The sequence below is a fragment of the Cucumis sativus genome, chromosome 3, assembly GCF_000004075.3.
Source record: "Cucumis sativus cultivar 9930 chromosome 3, Cucumber_9930_V3, whole genome shotgun sequence".
NCBI lineage: Eukaryota > Viridiplantae > Streptophyta > Magnoliopsida > Cucurbitales > Cucurbitaceae > Cucumis > Cucumis sativus.
Window position 1 is genome coordinate 8,264,545 of NC_026657.2, and position 16,382 is coordinate 8,280,926.

A 16,382-nucleotide genomic window follows, 5' to 3' on the forward strand; every position below is an offset into this window, starting at 1 on the left:
GAACAACGACCTATGAAAATTAAAATACTATTAACCTAAAAAATATGTCCATTTATCCATTCATAAACAAAATACATTTTAACAAGAAATTATTATTCGCTAACTTGAGTAAAAATCAACTAATTCATACACGTTTCCTACTTGACGATAGAGATTATAATTTTTTGACTCCACGAGTATACATGTTAGAAATGTATACAAAGTGTTGCATTGATCTATAAAGAAAGTGATTACAAGCATATTCATTAGTACAAAAATCTATTGAATAAAACCAAAAACAACACAAAATTTTTTATTTAAAATAAATAATATCATATCATCGTAAAGATAGATAAAAATTTAGCTGTCATTTTCGATCATGAAAAATAAAAGAATAGTGAAAAAATATTCAAACTTGACCTTTAAGTATTATGAATTTTCTTCCTAAACAAAGCCTCAAATTTTCCCACTACTTTGAGTGAACATTAGTGCCTTAACGTCACCATTAGTCTATTCCAAAACCCTTTTCTCTCGCTAGTCTTTGTCATTTGATCAACAACTCCCATTATTGAAATAGAATTACGACTTTTGCTCTTCAAAAACAAGATTAAATCATAAATTACAAATTTGGATCCTAGAATTTGATCCAACTCGAGGACTAAACTCTAACAATTTTTTCAAGTCATAGAAATTTAACCGTCCAAAAAAACACGGTTTTCATTTAGATCTATCGAAGTCTTTATTATTCGAAAAGATTCTCTTTTTAATTAATCCACATTTTGCTATATTAAAATTTTATTTTGGTTATATAGGACTATTGAGGTGTGTATATATATAAGCTCACTTCTATTAACTATTCTGATAAATAAATAAATATTGACATATTTTTCTTTTTAATCCACAAACACATCTCACTCGATCTTGATTCGCGTAGAAATTCAGAACTTATGGTCCTAGTTATCCGTTCAGGAAGAGGTTAGAGTTGAAGCGCTATCACTTTGAGATTGAAAGTAAGGAAGATGGATCGGGATAGGGACCACTAGATGGGGCCTACTTTAGTCACAATGCACTATATCATATTTGATAAATAACTTTTTTTTTAATGCATTGTCAATAAGAGTTTAGATCAATCTCATATTCGAATTTTACACCAGCAGTAAATAGAAAGGAAAACTTTACAATAGCATGTGAACAAATTTGGTTGAATAGGGTAAATTAAATCCCAAGCTTTGAAGATATATTTCTATAGTTGGGAATAAAATCATTGACCTTTGAAGCATTAGAACCCAAAAGCGACATGTGAGACAGATTGTGGGGAGAAAGCATATGGAATATTATCACTTCAAAGAGATTCCCACTAAAATGGTTATGTAAGAGTTGGAAAATTTGTAGGGTCATGTTCTCTTTAGCCATCCTTTTTTCCATCATTTTTCCTTCTACTCCAATGTCAGTTTGATTACAGCAAATAAATGATAGGAAATGTCTTTTTTTTTTCTTCAATGAAGCCTATTTTAATTATCCAAAAAGGAAGATTAAGTTGAAAAGATAGCAAAGTTAGATATAAAACAGAAGATTTGTTGATCTGTATGAATAAAAGAAGGCCAAAAGACATAGGGAAAGCAAAATATATATGTCATGTGAGGTTGTAGTAAGAAATTTGGTTTCAAGTGGAAATTTGTGTGGATGGAATTATTGTAAAATGTTTGGTGGGTTTACCAAAGTCATTTTCTATATGAATTATTTGAAGGAAATGATAGAGAATCAAATTGGATTTGGACACAACTTCTTCATCACTACCAAGTACTAATAATGACGAAATGAAATACAGAAAAAGAAAGAAAACTCCAACATGTGCTTTATCTTCTTTACATGTTTAAGCAAATTTATGTTTTTTTATTTTGATTTTACTACTCAATTCATTTACAAGATAAGAAAGGTGCAGATAAGGAAGTGCTCTTGTTTTTCTCATAAAGAAAAGGTAAAACTACTTAGAGAAGAAAGAAAAATTAGTTTACTCAAGAGGTAAGAGAGGACCACTAGGGATTTCAAAAAAATGACTTTGCTTATTGATTCAAGCAAGCAATAAAATCTTCGATTGGTAGGTCTAGTGTTACTTGTTGACAAACTTGTACAAATAAAAACAGAAACCTAACACCATCTTTCTTCTTTTCATTGCTTGACTTATATTATAATATGAGAAAGTGTTTTCAAATAGCTTAATACTACATATCAATCAACATATTTTTCAATGTATATCCAAGTCAAGTTGGTTTCACTTAGATAAGTTTGCTAAGTGGATCCTTGACAAAATTGTGGTAGACAGACAAAAAGAAAAAGGGCTTTCAATGTGATTTTTCATTTTCACATTTATTATTAATCTATACGATCTTTTAACAAATTGAGAGAAAGTGTAAATTAACTAGATTTGAATAATTTGTGTTTAAGCTATACATGCTATCAGAATTTATTTGTCCTAAAATAACTATTACATAAATCCAAACTTGTGAAACATAACTTTTACAAACCATCTTTTAACTCCCACAAGTCTGGCAAGCAATCAAAGTACCGAACATATAGACCGAAAGGTAGTAATAAAACTAAGGAATAAATCAATTTGACTGACGCCAAACTTGTGGAATTCCATCCATTTAACTCCAAAATTTCCATTTTAATCAAATTAGACTTGAAACACTAAAATAAGTGTTTCAAAGCTTAACCATAAATGTTACAGTTTTAATCTACTAACTTTTTAGAATACAAATTCATATCAATTAAGCTATACTTGTATTGAAAAAGTTATTAATTGTATGGTGTTGTCGTTCAAACTTATTCTGTTAAAAAATAATTGAACCTGTGAGTAAAATCGAGTGTAAAGTGAAGACAAACCATGACAATATCTACTTTGGTGGAATCAGAGACACAATGTGCCAGTGTTATCTTATGCTTTCAATATTTATCAAACAATATATTTAGATATATATGAAGATTGGAATTTGGACCGTCCAAAGTGGAAAGTGGAAAGTGGAAAGTGCAACCTACAAATAAAGTGAAGGGTTCAGCAATTTGTGAATGTGAATTTGCCTTTTGCTTGCCTAGTCAAATGGGGATTTGAGAGAAACAGAAATTGTAAATAAAGGCATATTTTCCAGATAAGGACAAAACCTTTTTTCTTTTCAGTGCTTTCCACATAGCATTTGATAGTTGTCAATTGAAACACCACCTTCTCTGAGAAGAACCTGGACCTGGATGGAGCATGGCTTTTAGCTATTATTATAACATTTTTATTTTTATGAACAATGGGGGATTTTCTTTACCATCATTAATGAGACATATCTGACATTACTTTAAACAGAGAGTAGACGTTTAATGGAGTTTTTGATGATGGATTAAACATTTTTACAACAATTTGATCTATGTGCAACTAGGGAGATTGTTGCTTTGATGTAGTATATCATTCCTTGTTACACTTAATATGCCTGATTGCTCCTCCACCTTCTTGATTAGAAGCTTCAGCAATGGAACTTTTGATAGTGTTTTGCGTGATCCCACCATGATTAGCTTTTTCTGCACAGTTCATTACGTTTTCGGTCATATATTAGATTTGTATTTTTTGTTATTTTATGGCATGCATGAGAGAAATTGAGATATCGTTAAAATCAATTTCGTCATTCGAAAAATAATTTCAACTTCAAAGATTCTTTTAAACAATAGAAATCAATTTTAATAAGAGTAAGTTTGCACATGGCAATAGGTGAATCTAACCATCTAAAAAATCATTCCAAACATAGAACTAAAGATATTTAGCTTTTTTATTAGAGACTGGAAAATAAAGGTGATTTCTGACCTTGGCACGTGTAATGGCTACGTTAATTCGATGCCAGTCTCCAAGGAGTGAGGTAGTACAGCTCTTTGGATTTTCGCTCGACCTAACGAAGGACACCAATATGCAGTCCTTGTCTCTTCCCTAGGAGAAAGGAAGAAAACGATTACAACCATAGAAACATAAACAGATATGGGGTAAATATCTATTTGTACATTTATACTTCTTGATTCCATCCATTAAAAGTTGGAACTCTTGTAAGTATCAATTTACGTCTTTATACAGATTTCGTATGAAATTTGTGATTTAAGTAAATTAAACTCTTAATTTAGCTTTCAATGTAATTACACAATTCTTACCAATCATCCATGCATGTTTCTCAAACGTGTGTAGACTTGTTCAAATGTTGGTTTACATAATGGACAATTAGATGATTCTAAAATAATTGACTAAATTGATTCATGTATGAAAACTTGGAAATATAAATTGATAAGACTTACAAAAGTTTAGGTTTTAAGTAGATACAATTAATAGTTCAATGATCTAAATTGATATCATCTAAAAAGCCTAAATGTGTGAAGTGTATCTTTTTCCAAAATATAATAGTAACTTATTCATACATATTGATTGAAGACACCGCATTGTCATGAAAATTTTGAACATATCACGTATAGATTGCGTAGGGAACAGGGTCCAATAAACAAAGGATTTAGAATCATTCATTGATAATCTAATCTTTCTATGATAACTGTCCAAAAAAAGGAAGGGAAAAGGATTGCCTCATTTCAATCAGGCTAACCTGGTATTTGTCAATGGTATGTACCTCCACAGAGGCAATGTTGATAGCTAGACGAATGATGCTTGCCTGGGAGTTATACGGAGTAATAATCCCAACTTCACTCCCCTTAATTCCACCATCAAGCAATCCTTTCGTCACCTATAAAATTATGAAAATAGAGATCAATGCCACGAGGAGAAATTTCATCTAACTTTCCCTGCTCCAATAACCAATTTTGGTTTCCTTTTATTACAAAAATGATAAATAAATAAATAAAAAGTGTCAAAAGAAACGTCAAAGCGAAGCTTGCACCTCTGCTAATATGTTAGCTTCAATTGGGTTGTTCACAATCTTGTGATCTCTTGTCTCGTAAGCAGGTAACAAATCTACAGTTGTTGGACATGATTCAGATAGCAAACAATAACCATTGATAAACTTAGACCGAAGAACTGAAGTTAGAAGGCAATAAGGATATATTTGAGAACCTGTACAAACAAAGATAACTGGTTTGCATGGGTTTAGAACCTGGAAACATGAAAAGGAAGTGCATTAGTTTTGAGTTAAGACAAGGAAATTTTAGAGAAATGATAAGAAACTTTTAATATCCAATTTAAAACCCTAAGTTTCATACATCTAATAAACAGCTACTTATAAAATGATTGTCTAACTTTTTCCTTTTTCAATTCTACTTAAGTAGTTGTTCGGTAAAAGTGAAATACAAAGACTACTATGGTAACCATTTGGTTTTAGAAAATTATGCTTGTTTTCACACAATTTCTTAGATAACAGTTTCCTATTTTCTATAAAAGCATATAAACTTTTAGTCAAATTTAAAAACCAAAAGTTGCTTTTGAAAATTACTTTTTTTAGTTATCAAATTTTGGTTTGAATTTTGTAAACGCTCCTTATGTAACGACAAGAAAACATACAAATCAATAGGTAGAGTAGGGATCTTTAAGGCTAAATTTTCAAAAGTTAAAAACAAAAAAGAAAAGGGTTACAAAACTGGACCAAAATAACTTGGATCATTTGAAACAAGGAAAACCTAAATATGACAATTCCTTTTAACACAAGAATCCTAGACTTGAAATTTATTGTGCAGTCGAATAAATTCTTGTTAGACGTATAGATCATTGCTTGCCCGACGAAAAGATGTCTGACCCTTCAAATAAGGTTAATGAGTATATATAAAATATTAAATAAAATATAAGAACATAAAACAAAAACAAAAGCAAAAACAAAACAAAACAGCAAATTAGTAATTTAAAGTCTATCAAGTGTCAACTCTTCACGTGAAAAATAACGAAAATCTGTTTTATTGAGGCAGAATTAACCCAATTGATAAAGATGATAGTATGATGAAAAGTTAAAAAAGACCATAACCTCCTTAAGCCAAGATGAAGACAACTTTGAACTTGAAAATTCAAGCTTTGCATTTGCTGTTTCTTCAGAACCACAACGCAATCTGTCTCCATATATCAAAGCATTTGATAATTCCATAATGTCTCGGCACATGCGATACTACACTCACAGAGAAACCTAGTAAATTGATGTCGGCAAAATCATCTGAAGTGATATACTTGCTCACAGATTAAATCTAGTAAAAGAACAAAAACCTGGCTTTGTAAAGCAGAAATTGCTTGAGGATGTGCTTCTGAAAGCCTACAAAATAAGCTTATCCCCAGTCCATTTTCCCGAGCCTCTGTACTCTAGAAAGGAATGAGAATGGTAACTTCAAAAAAAGTGCGCCATAAAAAGGAGAATTTAATCCAAATAGTTACGCATGATACCTGAACAAGAGGAGGTAACTGATAGTGATCGCCAACAAGGACAAATGTAGAAGCAAACATCAAAGGCCCAAGGGAAACCTTAGGGAAAAAGTATGAAAATTAAATAAGCATTGATATTCCTCTTTTCAACAAGTCTTGATTAACGTCATAAAAAAGCTCATTAAAAGCCAACATAAAACAACGAATAATTGTAGAAGATGAATACAAGGTAATACATTTACGGTTTAATTGTTGAAGCTTTAATGAGTATTTCTCGCCAATTTTTTAATACATTCGTATTATATTGCAGATAAAGAAGCTTCAAAATAACTCAAACCTACGAACTTCAATAGTGTTTACTAGTGTTCACTATTAAAGTTTGCATATATTGAGAAACTTCATCTTTACAATTTTACACTCTAAACACCAACTTACTTCAACATATTAACTTCAAATTTCAAAACTCAATCAACTTAACAGGACCCCTAAAACACATTTATCATCAAGTGTTCGACCATACATCCTCTAGGTTTTAATGCCATCATTTAATTTTATGCAACACTCTATCCGTGAATTTGTTTATGAGATGCTATTATTAAAGAAATGAAGGATGCCTAACTCTCTTATTATTTACCCATTAAACAGATCAAGTGCTAACTAATCCCAAAAACATTTGATAATCAACGAGCATTGTATAATCATACTGCTAAAATAAATTTTGCAACAGACGATCCATTAAGTTCTACATACCGGAAGAGTGGTCTGTCCAGCTTCATCCATTATGCATATATCAAATTTTTTATTGACGAGTAAGGGACTAGTTATCCCCAAACAGGTAACTGCAACAACTTTCACTTGGTCCAATCTCATTTTGATGTCTTCCACACTTTGAATGTTCAACTCTGTCGAAGAAAACTTTACAGTTACATAAAGAAGAGTAAGTATCCAGATAGGAAACTAAAGAATAGGCAAAATCAGACCCGAGAAGCAATGGCTGCGAATATCTTCATGCACTGCATTGATTCTTCCAATCCGTATAAAATCAATGTTCTGCAGTTTGTAAGAGACAAATTAACAAGAGTGAACCAACTTGCAGGACACGTTTATAAGTGATTAGATGACTAAAGATGAGTAAAACTGGAATACACACTTCTGATACATACCAAGAAATTTAAGGTTACAAAATTCTTTTACAGACCATGCATGCACATGCGTAATGTTATGAAACCTCACAAAAACTCAAAGAAAAAAGCCTCACGAAAAACAACAACAGTAATACAAATCATAAGGAGGTCAAATAAATTGTGACAAAAAATATTGTTAAACTATCGATTGACCCAAAAGCTTAAACTATTTGCAGACTGAAATTTGATATTATATTGGCACTGACAAATAATAATAGCTCCGAAGGAATATAACAAATAAGCTTAGACACATAAATCCAACAGGAAAATAGTAGTGTTCCAAACTTCAAACAATCTCTCAAATTTCCTCAAGGCAATTACTCTAACTAAAACAAGCTACCGCAATGTTTATTTATTATAATCTATAACTTTCATGTTTGACTTTGACACAAAGTTACTTTAAGATACTCAATAACCAGTCTAAATATCAATATACAAACAAAATATAAATACTACTTATTCTGGTACTTAACGGACATTCTTATTAGTTTTGTTCCAATTAGATTTGCACTCTTGTGAATTTCTCGATTAACTCCTAGAAAAACCTGCATCCAATATGTTAATTGATGTTTAATATTTCCATCCTTGACCTAGTAAATGTCATCAAGTGAAAACTTAAAGATGATCATCCAACTACTACGGTTACCAATGTAATGGGAACTTGAAAGAAAAACAGCATCAAATTTGACGGACTTTATGGATTGTGCAGTGTATCAAATGTATACTACGGGAACCATAATTGAAATATCTCTCAAGAAGAGAGATATAATGAAGAGTCCTTTTCTTGAAACCGAATATAACGAAGAGTCCTTAAAAAGTGTAAAGCAGTTACCTGAGATTTCAGTTTGATAAGTAAATTATCAACAGCAGAGTTTGTGTAAGACGTGAGCAAAATAGATACACCTCTCATCAACAATGCCTTCACAGCATGAACCATTGTGGATGTCTTGCCTGTTCCAGGCATTCCTAGAATCAGGGCATAATCCTTTGCTGTAAGTATCTAAAATGACCATGGAACAATTTCAAGTCAGAATAGCTCATCTTTGGTGAAAAACCAAAAAATGAATACGGGGAATGAGATAGAGTAGGTGACTCAAGTTAGCATGAGACACCTTAATTATAGCTCGCCGTTGGTCATCATTTAAATTCTTCTCTGACCAAATGTAAGATATTGCTGGATCCTGGCTGAATATGCATCCACCATCAAATCTTGGAGCCTACAAGTGAAAACACGGTCATGCCAATAAATAAAAAATCTATGAGGAGGCGAGGAACGGATACTTTTCAATAGCACAAAGGTGTAAATAAGCATTTACCGCAAGATCTACTATCAACTTCCTTAGATGAGCATTTTGCTCACCTTGCAGAAACAGTTGTACGAGATTAAACCTTCAGCAAGGAAACAAACATGAGAATAGAACATTGCATTATGTCTGGCAGAATAGTTATGCCAAGTTATTACCTCATGACTGCAAACGAAGTCATAAATTCATCCTTGTCAATCCGCCAAACCTGCTTCATAAGATCACGTGCTTCTGTAGAAGAAGTGCTTCCAGGCAGACGTAGACGCTTAGAAAAAGAAACCTACAAGTTTTCAACCCAACAATTCAATCTGAAAGGCAGAAACTACTTTTGACCACTAACACAAACAGTACGGTAATTTATAGTTGTCTACTATGTAAATAACCAGTCTAACTTTCAAGTCTATGCCCTCAAAAAGTGAAAAAAATCCACACAAAAAAATCTCTTACAGATACATGGACACTGCTCAGATCTGTTATAATCCCACTCGCTAGGGTCAAATGCCCAGAATCTGTACTGAGTATCTAAAAAACAAGCAACAGAAATCACTGATTAGTTACTGGAAGAAATTTTATAGAGTACATGCAGAATATTTTCCATTCAAGGAGAAAGGGCCTCACCACATAGTCACCAACTCTAAGTGAACTGTCCATGTCATTTATTGAAGCAGTGTTTGAACTATCATTATTTGAATCTTGACGCACAAAACAGTAGCTGATTCGGTTGTCCTTTTCAAAAGTACAATGTGGTTGGTCATCCAACGTACTAAGAACAATAGAAGAAAGACAGGTAGACGTTTGATTTTTATCTGTACTACGTGAGTGCCAAACTCCCCTCTTTACAAGCTGAAAGAGCATCATAGTCAACTGGACTTAGCATTGGCATAAATAAGCATGTGAAATGAATAGTTTATACGATACATTTGAAATTCAAAATTTAACCTCCATCTCCTTGGCCTCTAAATCAATCAATCTTTCCCAATGCTGAAAGAAAATACCATGAGAAGCTTGCAAGTGATCTGTATGAGATTCAAATAAGACTCCAAGCCCACTGGTCTCTTTGCTTCCATTTTGCATCTGCAGTATTTAAAATTTTGTCACCAGTCAACCATCAACAGAGAGATAAAACAAAAAGGAAAACATCAGCCGACAAGTAATGTCCCCACAGAAACAACTCAGACATGAGAATTAATGAAAAGGTTGCCAACTCTTCTACTTCTCTTTAACATTGCAGGAATTATGCATACTTCAAAGGTTTACCGCAAGTTTTTAGACAACTGATGCTCATGTTTAGCATAAAAACTATTGTGAAGCATCAGGTGACACTGACCTGAAAAAATTGACTTGTTAGCCACTAGTTCAAAGAGCACAAATATTTAAAATAATGTGCAAGGAATTGAGTCTTTTACTCGGATTATGTGACCTCACATCCCACAAACTGTGCAGATACACATTTAGACAACGCAGGATAGGGAAAGGGTCTTCAAATCGGATTGCCCTGCCTTTGGACTTACTTGTTAGAAGATATTAAGAGCAACAACTTTTTGAAGGCCAGAGCTCAATAGAAATTCCAAAGAAATTAAACTTGAAAAGCACAGGGATTATATATGAAAATAGATGATATGAATGCTTTAAGACAAATTTTGGTAACAGGAAGACCCAAAGCATACAGTTGCATGTAAATAACATGGGAACGAAGCAACAATTAACTCAATAATCTATATAATTGCATTCAGAACCTACATCTACATACCTTATGATAAATGGTGCAAACATCAAGATGGCGGCATCCTTTGCACACATTTGGAATCTGTATCAAAAAAATAGTATGTAGACGTTCAATGATTCTATAGAGATGTACAGAACCATGTTTAGGAAGAACCTACCTGTAACATAGGGGGGAGTGATTGTGCAGTTGATGCCTTGAGGATGTTATTTGCAAGCTCATTGCGACGCATGATTAACCCTACCAAGTCAGATCTTTGAACCCGGATACCCTTCACAAGGTTCATATAATTTAAACATTCTTCCAGCACAGAAAAATAAACGTACAAATGACTCTGATTTTTTACCTGTGTCTGATTTGACCGAAGATAGTACAGGAGACCATAACCAACATGTTTTTGATACCTATCACAAATACAGAGCAAATAAAAAAAATACATACTACAATCATTCACACATCCAACAACGATTGCATAAAAGGCAAACTAAATATCATCTATAGAACAGACCTATGAAAATAAAAAGAAAATGAGTAAAATGTATATACCTCTCAGACATAAGTAGTGTGTACAAGATCACTTGGGCGCAATGTTCCATGGAGGACTGCAGAATAGATCAGGATTATCATGCTGTACTAAATACTAATTACTACAAAAGAATTTTCTTAAGAAAATGAATGATCTACAAGAAACCACAAAAGTCCAATCCTACAGGGAACCCTGCACAAAAATGAGCTAAAGGAATCACATACTTGCCTGGCCAGCTGGCACCTTTCCGGTTTTAAACTCTAAAGGCATGACATTCACGGCACATTTATTATAATCTGACATTACATTTACCCTGACAGAAGCATCAATTATTCCTTTCAAACCATATTTGGGAGCCCAAGCCATCTCCTCAATATCAATCACCTAAAAATGGAAGTTTCCGTAAGAATACAGATTCATACAAACTTGCAACAAGCACTTAACAAGAATGTGATGCATCATGTTGTGAAAGGTTCAGTAATGGTTAAACGAGCATTCATAATACCTACCTCTGATATACTAACTTTCCTGGGATCATCCTCAGATCTAAACTCAATAGAAGGTGCTTTAGAACCCTGTTACCAATGAAAGCAAGAATTTACTTAAAACAAATAAAAGAACGTATTTGCTTCATATTGACAGGTGTCAAACTCAAACATAGAAGCAACTATACAGCACGTACTTAAATACAAAGCAGTATCTAGTCCAACAAACTACCTAACATATGAGTGCAAGCATAAAAGAAAAAAAATGCAGCATGCAAAATAGAGAAAAATACAGACATCCAGAGACAACGTAATGCATGCAAATCTCAAAATGTTTTGTACCTGCATAGGAGTATAATAAGCAATGCATACGCAAAAACTCTGCGACTATAAATGCCTAGTTCAGATTAATTTAAAAAATTGAAAATAAATCCAAATCGTGTCTAATAACACCACATTCGACATTTAGAAAAACATTAACTTGTGAAAACTTAATTTACAACTGAAATCCCGACCTATGAAAAAATTATCAAGTTTATACACCACCGTAGATAAACTGATATAATTTCAAAAAGTTGCATATTCATCAGGAATGGGAAATGAAAATAATTTAGCAACCACAGTTCCATGTTTGGGTAAGATTATGTAAATGTGATTAAACATGAAATTTTCTCACCATTGGGCCTTTGAACATGGCGATCCAATGTAAAATTTTTGGAACTGCTTCATTCATGGTTATGCGTATATCCTTTTCATTTGCTGCACCCCAAGATAGTGTAAAGAAAATTAATCATTCAAATCATAAATTATTGTTGTGACTTATCGATAAAATATTAAAACCGATAGATTTAACAGATGTAAACATTGAAATTTTTTATGGCACTTAAACTAAAGGGGGGAATTTGATCGTGCAAATTTTTTTATGCCACAGTTGGCTGAAGCAAAGATTCAAAGTATCCAACAAAATCATGGCAAGATCGTTTACAAATAGTCCCTTGAAGTTAACGGAATGGCCTAGAGGCTCTAGCTTCAAAATTCTAGGCACTGTGCCGTAAAACCAAGAATACTGAATCACACAGTGCAGGTGGAGCATTTCAATCAAAATGGGGGAAGCTGAACAAAATAACTATATTAGATCCATTTGCCGCCTCCCTCTTAAAAGATATGAAACGATCCTTTGCACTTTTCCCAATAATACCATCAATGACCGAACGACTACAAATTACAAAAGAAGTTTACCTCCGCATGCATAAACATTTTCCATACTTTTCTGAAGCACCGTTCTTGAAACCTCTTCCAAAAAGGCTACAGCCGGTGCCTCTTCTACAAGACCAGCCTTCAAAACAAAATGAATTAAAATGAGAGAGATTGGTAAATGCTAAAAGCTTGCGTCAAAAAGTCTTAAAAAGACGGTCATAAGCATACAGGTACACAAATTGTACGTACAAATGTTGAGATTAAGTGTCCAATAATAAGTATGTATCTATGTGTCCATTCACACTAAAAGGTCATGATAGAGCTACAAACCTGAAAAACCTGATGCAGCAAAGTACCAATTAATGCTGCAACAGACTGTTCGTTACTTTTCAGCCTCTCATCAAGAACACTCCTCCTTGGACAGGTCAAATGACCAGCAACCTAGAAATCATTTCTGATTGGAGATTACAATAATTGATTGATGACTATCAAACAAAAACTTTGATTCAGTAGCTCACAAAGGCACCCCAACCCAAGCGGATGTGCCAAGTATTTGGCAAAGTAATCACATTACCCGAGTCCCTGACACTAGTATATCGGGGTGTAGGATAACGAAATTATTGTCGCGGTCAACATGACATCTTCCTTGGTCATCAAATTCACCAATAACATTCACAGTGTCTCCAGGAGCAATAATACTGTCAAACCTGATGAAGCAATGGATAGGAAAGTTTAAAGAACAGGAGGTGGGTTTAATAAACAAATTCACCTTCAATATCAAAAAGCTTCATGAAGTTTTTTTTAAAATTCAATTTTAATTCTTTTTCCATATTCGTGAGTGCTAGGACAACTTGCATATACTTCAACTATTCACAGTCCACAAAAAACAACCACATACATTTGGTTGCCAATAGAATATTAAAAACATGAACTAAGCTTAAAGCCTCTGTCTTAAGTCCACTAGCAATTTGACACAGTAATAGTCTATCTCTTCATCAGGGCATGGTAGAGTGAAATACAAGTGAAGGAACACAACAAGTACATCAATACTATATCGTGATGTGATGCGGTCTTAAAATGAAGAATGTATTTAAGAAGGCTGCAGCAAGGAAAGGAAAATGTTAATCAAGAAAGAGCTATTATACTCTTTACACTTTTTTCCCTTCAGATTCAATTCAAATTGTAACTGTAATTAGAGTGGAGATATGAAAAAGCATAACTTAAGAGAGAGATTGCAGAACAATTACTAGTCTTAGCAGCACAAAATATTTATCTATTTACCAGTCTTCCCAAAGATATGCAGCCCGTTCTTCTCCACTTTGCTCATTTAACAAACGCAGAACCTGAAAATCCATTGTTTTACCTTATTAATTTACTTGATATGGTGAGGAAAGGTAAAAATTAGTGAATAGGCTTACACGAAACCTTATACGAGCGTTTTACTCCATACGTATCAGCCAGCTCACATTTCTCTGTTACCTTTGGCACAAGTAGAATCAGTGTATTAATAAAAATCACCAATAAGCAACTAAACGACTAGCAATCCTAAAGATGAACTCTGTTTGAAAAGGTGAAACATACCTCCAAGACAAGAAAATCACAAGGGCATGCCTTCATTACAGTGTCTGAAACCCGTTTAGGGATTTTCATTGCAGCTGAATCAACTCTGGCAGTCAATGTTTTACCATTTCTACCTTTTAATTCAGATGAATCGTCCCCCAAGTCAATTGAAGAAGCCACTGTATCAACGGCAATGACATCTTCTACTTGATCCAAAAGCTCAAGTAATGCCTGCAAAAACGAAGAAGCAAGAAGGTATCGAATGTCCATAAAGTAATAGAAAGTAAACTTGCTCGACCAACAAGTATAACTATTCTGAGAAATGAAAAAACCCACCCACCAGGTCAGGAAGCTGGCTAGAAATTGGACCAAACAACAGCAAAACACAAAAGCAGAAAGACCAATAAGTAGTATTATAATGTAATACCTTTTTGTGTGGTCTTAAAATAGGATGATCAGGTGCTTCATTACATGCAGCAACATCATTGGCAACCTACAGGCCAATAACGGCATAAAGCATATGAATTATATGGCAATCCGTAGACCATAATAAAGATTTTAAAAATTCAAAGTTAAAAAAGTACATAAAAGTTATAACCTCTCAGAAACAAGACATACAGTTAATGAAGAAAGAAATCGTTACCTTGTCGCAGTATGACAAAGATGGGGGCGTCTGGAATCGACTCGGACTGTTAGCTACTCTAGAGCTACTCAAACTATCATTCACAACTCCAATGGGTTCCCCGTCATGCTTAGGATTTACCCTTTTCAATCCAGTCTTATTTAACGAAGCTATTGATCTTTCAGAAGGTTTCGGGTTTGGTGAACTCAACTGCTCAAAGTTCCCAGACTCGACAGAGGAAGTCTGTAAAGATATTGTTAGTGAACCCAAGAGCCAAGAGACCCAACTTATACTCAATATTTAATACCTTATTTCGTGAACACTGTCTAATTCTCAAAGAGCTTAGCCTTGATGAGTTCGCCAAAACTCTTATAGTCTCCGGCAATTGCTTCGAAACAGCCTGAAGCCTTTCGTTTACTGGAGATATCTTCCATGTAATCTCATCAGTTCTAGTCCCCTCGTCCTGACTTTGCTTAATCAGCTATTCACCATTTTTTAACTCTAGTAAGTAAAACTCATCAATGTGGCCAATGCATTTAAAACGAACGACCAATCTACAACAAGAAAACAAAGAGCAAAACCAGAAAAAATCTAAAGTTACCATCCCGGGAGAGAACTTGAAGCGCTTCAGGGAAACGGACTTGGAAAATTCTGGAGAGAGCTCGTTAGAAGAGTCATCGCCATCATTTCCACGAGCTGCAATCAAATTCTCAGGCGTCGTATTCAGAGGCGAACAACTAGCATCATTCCTCTGCAGTACCTTAGGGTTTTCAGAAGCTAAAACCGCATCACTCACAAGAAGCACCCTCGACTCTGACTTCTGAGCTGTCGCCGCCGCAGCCCCAGCCGCGTCCTTAGAATCTAACCGTCCCATATTCCGATCATCTCCACGATTCATTGAGTTGGAAACATCAGTCTTCGAATCGGAAGTTTGTGAAGAAATCTTCTGAGAATGCGAAACATTTTGAGAGTGTCGTTCGAAGAAGTGTTCGATTCCGAACTTGGAAGGCTGTGATTGTTGATTTGAATTGAGTTTCTTGGAAGAAGGCTTCTTCCTTGGAGGCATTGTGAAGCTTTATCGGAAGTGAAGCTCTTGAACCTGGCGCTCAATTACCGGCATCGGGCTTTCACCGGAGACGTATGAGTGAAGAACCGGCCTTTGCTTATACCATTTGTTGAGTGTGTTTTCTGGTTTCCCGCCAAAACGATTGATTCGCCACTGGATAATTTGGACTGGGCTTTTCCCGATTGGCCCAATTGTGAGCCCATGAAGTTAGGGTTTCGAACAACACAAAAGCCCAACTGAACGTAACAACCTAACCCATGCTATTTGAAGTTGAATTAACCTAACCTAATTTTTCCTCTTTCTTTTTTTTTCAATATTATTTTAGTCTTCATAATTAATTTGTAAAATTTTAATACAAGAAAATACTAT

General features: G+C 34.1%; 1 protein-coding gene across 2 annotated transcripts; it reads right to left on the reverse strand.

Annotated features, from left to right (window-relative positions):
• Window positions 1-3,131: 3,131 nt before the first annotated feature.
• On the reverse strand, window positions 3,132-16,121 carry LOC101220726 (DNA replication ATP-dependent helicase/nuclease JHS1). Of its 2 annotated transcripts, XM_011652523.2 has the most exons (34): window positions 15,549-16,113; window positions 15,255-15,428; window positions 14,969-15,190; window positions 14,753-14,818; window positions 14,347-14,556; window positions 14,191-14,244; window positions 14,047-14,108; window positions 13,340-13,472; window positions 13,096-13,206; window positions 12,808-12,904; window positions 12,245-12,327; window positions 11,593-11,658; window positions 11,312-11,467; window positions 11,104-11,159; window positions 10,904-10,961; window positions 10,718-10,828; window positions 10,585-10,641; window positions 9,774-9,908; window positions 9,453-9,677; window positions 9,282-9,356; window positions 8,993-9,114; window positions 8,847-8,919; window positions 8,643-8,747; window positions 8,363-8,530; window positions 7,327-7,396; window positions 7,097-7,248; window positions 6,368-6,445; window positions 6,194-6,286; window positions 5,961-6,098; window positions 5,063-5,102; window positions 4,890-4,963; window positions 4,599-4,736; window positions 3,824-3,943; window positions 3,132-3,543 (listed from the first exon to the last, which is right to left on the reverse strand). In XM_011652523.2, exons 1-34 carry the CDS (start codon window positions 16,011-16,013, stop codon window positions 3,391-3,393), a joined length of 4,140 nt encoding a protein of 1,379 aa, XP_011650825.1. In that variant the 5' UTR covers window positions 16,014-16,113; the 3' UTR covers window positions 3,132-3,390. The 2 variants fall into 2 exon arrangements, 1 of the variants encoding a protein (XP_011650825.1); XR_004215437.1 differs by lacking the exons at window positions 3,132-3,543; window positions 3,824-3,943; window positions 4,599-4,736 and having other exon boundaries at window positions 6,194-6,279; window positions 15,549-16,121.
• Window positions 16,122-16,382: the final 261 nt, after the last annotated feature.